The sequence below is a fragment of the chloroplast genome of Amborella trichopoda, assembly GCF_054954075.1.
Source record: "Amborella trichopoda chloroplast, complete genome".
Classification (NCBI taxonomy): domain Eukaryota; kingdom Viridiplantae; phylum Streptophyta; class Magnoliopsida; order Amborellales; family Amborellaceae; genus Amborella; species Amborella trichopoda.
In genome coordinates this window covers 24,248-32,500 of record NC_005086.1, presented here as the reverse complement: position 1 = coordinate 32,500, position 8,253 = coordinate 24,248, and the positions used below count along the sequence as shown (strand labels likewise).

The 8,253-nt window shown below is 38.3% G+C and overlaps 2 protein-coding genes and 1 non-coding gene; 2 read left to right on the top strand and 1 right to left on the bottom strand. All coding sequences in view use genetic code 11, as the record gives it.

Moving 5' to 3' along the window:
* Positions 1-928: 928 nt before the first annotated feature.
* Positions 929-999, bottom strand: tRNA-Cys (GCA). The gene has a single exon. It is a non-coding gene; the product is annotated as a tRNA-Cys (tRNA).
* A 1,220-nt stretch (positions 1,000-2,219) lies between these two features.
* On the top strand, positions 2,220-5,438 carry rpoB (RNA polymerase beta subunit). Its single transcript has one exon. It carries the CDS (start codon positions 2,220-2,222, stop codon positions 5,436-5,438), a length of 3,219 nt encoding a protein of 1,072 aa, NP_904091.2.
* A 26-nt stretch (positions 5,439-5,464) lies between these two features.
* On the top strand, positions 5,465-8,228 carry rpoC1 (RNA polymerase beta' subunit). One transcript has 2 exons: positions 5,465-5,896; positions 6,618-8,228. The coding sequence occupies exons 1-2, from the start codon at positions 5,465-5,467 to the stop codon at positions 8,226-8,228; spliced, it is 2,043 nt and encodes a 680-aa protein (NP_904090.1).
* The last annotated feature ends 25 nt before the right edge of the window (positions 8,229-8,253 follow it).

The following is an 8,253-nucleotide window of genomic DNA, read 5'->3' as shown; positions in this document are numbered from 1 at the left end:
AAAATGGGATTCTGACTCAACGCTACTGACGAACGGATCCAATGTATCCACTTGGAAAAAATTCCTAATTTAGAGTGAAATCGGGAAGCATTAAGCACGCACAAGAGATACAAAGTTACCCCATTGGGGGTATCAATGGGTAGGTTACTCATGTAGGAATAGTAAGACCCATTGTTTTGTTGCGTTTCATAACACATAAGGATGTACCATCAAGATAGATAACTATTGATCACATACCTCTATCTCCCCTTTCTTTGATCTAAGCCGTACTGTCTCTCTTTCTGTGAAAGAATCGGGAGACACTCTATTACATAGATCCTGGACGGGTGTTACCGAAGAGAAAAAGTTTTGAATTCTACTTTGTTTGATTCTCTACCTTTATTTCAATTTATTTCTTATCCAATATTGAAAGCACTCAGATCCTAGTCTGCATAAGGGTATTTTCATTCCTTTACACAACTTCTGATTCCTAATCGGATCATCCAATCTAATTCACGATTCAACAAGTAGAGATTAAGAGAGTGATTAGGAAAGGAAGGATTGATAGTCCTTCCAATAAACCCTTCCAGGATTCTAGTCGAAAGGATTTAGAGGCCCTTAGCAACCTTTGTTTTGATCCCAAGATTTTCGTTTCCTTACTCTTTTTCGTATTTATGAATCTAAGAATTGAATTTTACTATTTATTTTATAAATAAAATCGATCGAAAGGGTACGAATATGAATAAGTGAATAAATGAAACCTCATTTATTACGGAAGTCGATACGCAGATTTTTGAAGAAAGAAAAAATGAAGATTTCAATTTATAGTCTTCATTTCATGGAACCTCCGGGTTCTGAAGATAAAGTATTGACAGCCCTTTGCTTATGCTGGGCAAAAATAAGGCGGGTCATATCAGCCGGATAAGAGATTTCGAGTCCTTTGTTGATCAGGCGACACCCGGATTTGAACTGGGGAAAAAGGATTTGCAGTCCCCCGCCTTACCACTCGGCCATGCCGCCGAAACGACACGGAAATCAACGGAAACACTTTTTCCACTGAATGATTTCTTATTTTATTTCATCTTGATCCTGAATCCCCTTTCCCTTATCCCTTTCCAAAAATGCACCTTTTATTTGATTGATCAAGTTGAAATTTTTTTCTTCGATTGATTGTCTATCACAATCACAACACCTAAAGACTTCCTTTTTAGATTGAAAAGGATAAAGAAAGAATTTCTAGTCACAGAAGAATAAAGAATTCCTGACTAATTGGAACCATTAACTGTTGAATGAATCTGAATTCATGAACGGTTCTTGGATCTCTGTTTCCTTAATGGCACAAGAGAATCAAATTGATACACAACTAATTAGTATCAATTCTTTTCAATTCAAATTACATTGATTCAATATTCAATTCATATTCAAATGAAATTAATCATAATTATAACAACGACTCTGTGTATATGTAAACCCCAAACAAGAATTATTACACACCTAGTCAGGTATTTTATTTACACATCCTTACAGGGAACCGTCGTGTTCCAACTTTGAATATTTTGAATAGAAAATAGAAATAAATCATGATATGGCACGAATATATTGGAGCTACGATAAAAGATGGAATATGTGGCTAGCTAGATGGCTATATCTGCGTTGCATTTACTTAGATATTTAATCTAATAGATATAACTCTTCCTATGCAGTATTCAAATGGGTCAAAATAGAAAATAAGAAAATATCAAAATTTCTTTCTGTGAACTGAACCATGGAATCAACGAAACGAAATAAGTGCTAAGCTAAGCGTTAACTCTTTTTAATGCTCCTGATTATTCTGTCTTTCTATCATTATCATAAAGAAGGATCAAATTCTGAATCAATCTATTTTTCTGGTACCCACTTTGATTATCATAATGGATAGATAAGATAATTAAATTAGGTAGAAATTTGATCGAAAAGACCCAACCCTATTCTATTCTTATTCTATAACAAAAACAAAGCTCAACTCAATAAGTGCCAGAATCCTTGTTACAGGAATATCATTTCCATTTGCATTTGTAACCAATTCGAATTGAAGTACAAAATTCTCTTTATCCCTCCTTCATACGTATATGGAGTTGGATAAAATTTCATGTGATTCAGTAAACAGAATATACATTCCATCATTGCTGGATCGATCCGTATGGTTCGATAAAGAGTGATCCAATAATGGGATTTTTCGAGAAATGGAAAACTTAAGTAAGATGCTACGGGATGGAAATGAGGGAATGTCTACAATACCTGGATTTAGTCAGATACAATTTGAAGGATTTTGTAGGTTCGTTGATCAGGGCTTGGCAGAAGAACTTCATAAGTTTCCAAAAATTGAAGATACAGATCAAGAAATTGAATTTCAATTACTTGTGGAAACATATCAATTGGCGGAACCCTTGATAAAAGAAAGAGATGCTGTGTATGAATCACTCACACATTCCTCTGAATTATATGTACCCGCGGGGTTAATTTGGAAAGTTGGTAGAGATATGCAAGAACAAACCGTGTTTATTGGAAACATTCCTCTAATGAATTCTCTGGGAACCTTTATAGTAAATGGAATATACAGAATTGTGATCAATCAAATATTGCAAAGCCCCGGTATTTATTACAGTTCAGAATTGGACCATAACGGGATTTCTGTTTATACCGGCACCATAATATCAGATCGGGGAGGAAGATCAGAATTAGAGATTGATAGAAAAGCAAGGATATGGGCCCGTGTGAGCAGGAAACAAAAAATTTCTATTCTAGTTCTACCATCAGCTATGGGTTCGAATCTAAGAGAAATTCTAGACAATGTTTGCTACCCCGAAATTTTATTGTATTTCCCGAATGAGAAAGAGAAAAAGAAAATTGGGTCGAAGGAAAATGCTATTTTGGAGTTTTATCAACAATTTTCTTGTGTAGGCGGGGATCCGGTATTTTCTGAGTCCCTCTGTAAGGAATTACAAAAGAGATTTTTTCAACAAAGATGTGAATTAGGAAGGATTGGTCGACAAAATATGAACCAGAGATTGAATATTGATATACCCCAGAACAATACATTTTTATTACCACGAGACGTATTGGCTGCTACAGATCATTTGATCGGAATGAAATTTGGAATGGGTACACTTGACGATATGAATCACTTGAAAAATAAACGTATTCGTTCTGTAGCAGATCTGTTACAGGATCAATTCGGATTGGCTCTGGTTCGTTTGGAAAATGTGGTTCGAGGAACTATATGTGGAGCAATCAGGCATAAATTTATACCGACTCCTCAAAACTTGGTAACTTCAACTCCATTAACAACCACTTATGAATCGTTTTTCGGTCTACACCCTTTATCTCAAGTTTTGGATCGAACTAATCCATTGACACAGATAGTTCATGGGCGAAAATCAAGCTATTTGGGTCCCGGAGGATTAACAGGGCGAACTGCTAGTTTTCGCATACGAGATATCCATCCTAGTCACTATGGACGTATTTGCCCAATTGACACGTCCGAAGGAATCAATGTTGGACTTATCGGATCCTTAGCTATTCATGCAAGGATCGGCGATTGGGGATCTATACGAAGTCCGTTTTATGAAATATCTGAGAGATCAAAAGAGGAACAGATGGTTTATTTATCACCAAGGAGAGATGAATACTATATGGTAATGGTAGCAGCAGGAAATTCTTTGGCCTTGAATCAGGATATTCAAGACGAACAGGTCGTTCCAGCCCGATACCGTCAAGAATTCGTGACTATTGCATGGGAACATATTGATCTTCGAAGCATTTATCCCCTCCAATATTTTTCTATTGGAGCTTCCCTCATTCCGTTTATCGAACACAATGATGCGAATCGAGCTTTAATGAGTTCTAATATGCAGCGTCAAGCAGTTCCGCTTTCTCGGTCCGAGAAATGCATTGTTGGAACTGGGTTGGAGCGCCAAGCGGCTTTAGATTCGGGGGGTTCAGCTATAGCCCAACACGAGGGAAAGGTCATTTATACCGATACTGAAAAGATCCTTTTATCAGGGAATGGAGACACTATAAGCATTCCATTGCTTATGTATCAGCGTTCCAACAAAAATACTTGTATGCATCAAAAACCTCAGGTTCATCGGGATAAATATGTTAAAAAGGGACAAGTCTTGGCGGATGGTGCGGCTACAGTTGGTGGGGAACTCGCTTTGGGAAAAAACGTATTAGTAGCTCATATGCCATGGGAAGGCTACAATTTTGAAGATGCAGTACTAATTAGCGAACGTCTGGTATATGGAGATATTTATACTTCGTTTCACATCCGGAAATATGAGATTCAGACTCATGTGACAAGCCACGGCCCTGAAAAGATCACTAACGAAATACCTCATTTAGAAGCTCATTTGCTCCGTAATTTAGACAGAAATGGAATTGTGATGCTCGGATCTTGGGTGGAAACGGGTGATGTTTTAGTAGGTAAATTGACGCCTCAGACAGCGAAAGAATCATCGTATGCCCCGGAAGATAGATTATTACGAGTCATACTTGGAATTCAAGTATCCACTGCAAAGGAAACTTGTCTAAAACTACCTATAGGTGGAAGAGGTCGAGTTATTGATGTGAGATGGATCCAGAAAAAAGGGGCTTCCAGTTATAATCCAGAAAAAATTCGTGTATATATTTCACAGAAACGTGAAATCAAAGTGGGTGATAAAGTCGCCGGAAGACATGGCAATAAGGGTATCATTTCCAAAATTTTGCCTAGACAAGATATGCCTTATTTGCAAGATGGAACACCAGTTGATATGGTCTTCAACCCATTAGGAGTACCTTCACGAATGAATGTGGGACAGATCTTTGAATGCTCGCTGGGGTTAGCGGGAGATCTGCTGGACAGACATTATAGAATAACACCCTTTGATGAGAGATATGAGCAAGAGGCTTCGAGAAAACTAGTGTTTCCTGAATTATATGAAGCCAGTAAGCGAACAGCAAATCCATGGGTATTTGAACCCGAGTATCCTGGAAAAAGCAGAATATTTGATGGAAGAACAGGAGATCCTTTTGAACAACCTGTTATAATAGGAAAGTCCTATATGCTGAAATTAATTCATCAAGTAGATGATAAAATCCATGGACGTTCCAGTGGACATTATGCACTTGTTACACAACAACCCCTTAGAGGAAGGGCCAAGCAAGGGGGACAACGAGTAGGAGAAATGGAAGTCTGGGCTCTAGAGGGATTTGGTGTTGCTCATATTTTACAAGAGATGCTTACTTATAAATCCGACCATATTAGAGCTCGTCAGGAACTACTTGGTACCACGATCGTTGGAGGAACAATACCTAAGCCTGAGGGTGCTCCAGAATCTTTTCGATTGCTCGTTCGAGAACTACGATCTTTGGCTCTGGAACTGAAGCATTTCCTTGTATCTGAGAAGAACTTCCAGATTAATAGGAAGGAAGCTTGATCGGAATGAATCAGAATTTTTCTTCTATGATCGACCGATATAAACATCAACAACTTCGAATTGGATTAGTTTCTCCTCAACAAATAACTGCTTGGGCCAACAAAATCCTACCTAATGGAGAGATGGTTGGAGAAGTGACAAAACCCTATACTTTTCATTACAAAAGCAATAAACCGGAAAAAGATGGATTGTTTTGTGAAAGAATCTTTGGGCCTATCAAAAGTGGAATTTGTGCTTGTGGAAATTACCGAGTCATCGGGGATGAAAAAGAAGACCCGAAATTTTGTGAACAATGCGGAGTCGAATCTGTTGATTCTCGGATACGAAGATATCAAATGGGATACATCAAACTGGCATGTCCAGTGACTCATGTGTGGTATTTGAAACGTCTTCCCAGTTATATCGCGAATCTTTCAGATAGACCTCTTAAAGAATTAGAAGGCCTGGTATACTGCGATGTGTGATTTGATCAAAATTACAATTCTACAGGTTCAGAATGAAAAACTGTCATCCCGTTCAATCCAATTGGGATGCCTCCAGCTCTGACATGTCTCTTAGGAGAAGTAACATGAAGCTCAGAATTATGGGTCTATTCAATACTTCCAAATGAAAGAGGAATTGATCCATGGTCGATTCCGTAGCGGATCAATCAATAGGGAATTCTAGTTGTACCTCGTAAAAAAAGCGTCTTTCGTGAAACTAGAACCAGCCATTGTATTTCTTTTAGTTTAGAAAGAGGTTCTGTTCAAATAAGCAGATATTACATGGTTACAGGAGTCTATCCATCGCATATATGCTTCACTTCAAGGGACACCATGGCATAACCGTCGAGGCGAAGTAGGGACCTAAAAGATCGAATGGAATGATACATAGACAAGTAAATCCCTTATGAATTCCAAAGTCTTCTTTTAATTTAAGAGAATTCATCATTCGAAGGGAAGGAGACTACTCAATAATTCCACTTTGTCGTAATTGAATGAGTCATTGAGGAGAAGAGGTGAATCAATGAAATATGGATTGGCCCTCACCGAGAACTTGAGTAAGGAGTAGTTTTGGGATTTATCTAGAGTAAAATTTGGGAGTGAGAACCCCTTTATTTGGTACAACTACTTGAGCCGGATGAGAGGAAACCTTCACGTCCGATTTTGAGGGGGGGATTCTATAGGAACTTATCCCAATTTCTCTTTTGCTAGGCCCATAGCTAAAAAACCCACTTTCTTACGATTACGAGGTTCATTCGAATATGAAATCCAATCCCGGAAATACAGCATCCCACTTTTTTTTACTACCCAATGCTTCAATCTATTTAGAAATAGAGAAATATCTACTGGAGCAGGTGCTATCAGAGAACAATTAGCCGACCCGGATTTGCGAATTATTACAGATCGTTCATTGGTAGAATGGAAGGAATTGGGGGAAGAAAGATCCGCTGAGAATGAATGGGAAGATAAAAAAATCGTAAGAAGAAAGGATTTTTTGGTTAGACGCATGGAATTGGCTAAGCATCTTCTTAGAACAAATGTAGAACCAGAACGGATGGTTTTGTGCCTATTACCAGTTCTTCCTCCCGAGTTGAGGCCAATCATTCAGATAGATGGGGGTAAACCAATGAGTTCGGATATTAATGAACTCTATAGAAGAGTTATCTATCGGAATAATACTCTTATTGATCCATTAACAACAAGTAGATCTACGCCAGGGGAATCAGTGATGTGTCAGGAAAAATTAGTACAAGAAGCCGTAGATACACTTCTTGATAATGGGATCCGCGGACAACCAATGAGGGACGGTCACAATAAAGTTTACAAGTCTTTTTCAGATGTAATTGAAGGCAAAGAGGGAAGATTTCGCGAGACTCTACTTGGTAAACGGGTCGATTATTCGGGTCGTTCTGTCATTGTGGTGGGCCCTTCGCTTTCATTACATCGATGTGGATTACCCCGAGAAATAGCAATAGAGCTCTTTCAGACATTTGTAATTCGTGGTCTAATCAGACAACATGTTGCTTCCAACATAGGGATTGCTAAAAGTAAAATTCGGGAAAAAGAACCAATTGTATGGGAAATACTTCAAAAGGTTATGGAAGGACATCCTGTATTGTTGAATAGAGCACCTACTTTGCATAGATTAGGCATACAGGCGTTCCAACCTATTCTAGTGGAGGGACGTGCTATTTGTTTACATCCATTAGTTCGTAAGGGATTCAATGCAGACTTCGATGGGGATCAGATGGCTGTTCATGTACCTTTGTCTTTGGAAGCTCAAGCGGAAGCCCGTTTACTTATGTTTTCTCATATGAATCTCTTGTCTCCGGCTATTGGAGATCCTATTTCTGTACCAACTCAAGATATGCTTATTGGCCTCTATGTACTAACGATTGGGAATCGCCGAGGTATTTGTACAAATAGGTATAATCCATGTAACTACAGAAACTATCAAAATGAAATAGTTGACGATAATAACTATAAGTATACAAAAGAGAAAGAACCTTATTTTTGTAGTTCCTACGATGCGCTTGGAGCTTATCGTCAGAAACGAATCGACTTATACAGTCCTTTGTGGCTCCGGTGGCGGCTAGATCAATGCGTGATTGCCTCAATAAATAGAGAAGTTCCCATTGAAGTTCAATATGAATCTTTGGGTATCTACCATGAGATTCACGAGCACTATCGAATAGTAAAAAGCGTAAAAAAAGAAATCGTTTGTATATACATTCGAACCACTGTTGGTCATATTTCTTTTTATCGAGAAATAGAAGAAGCTATACAAGGGTTTTGTCGGACCTATTGATCTGGTACCTGAGTAATTCTGTGAT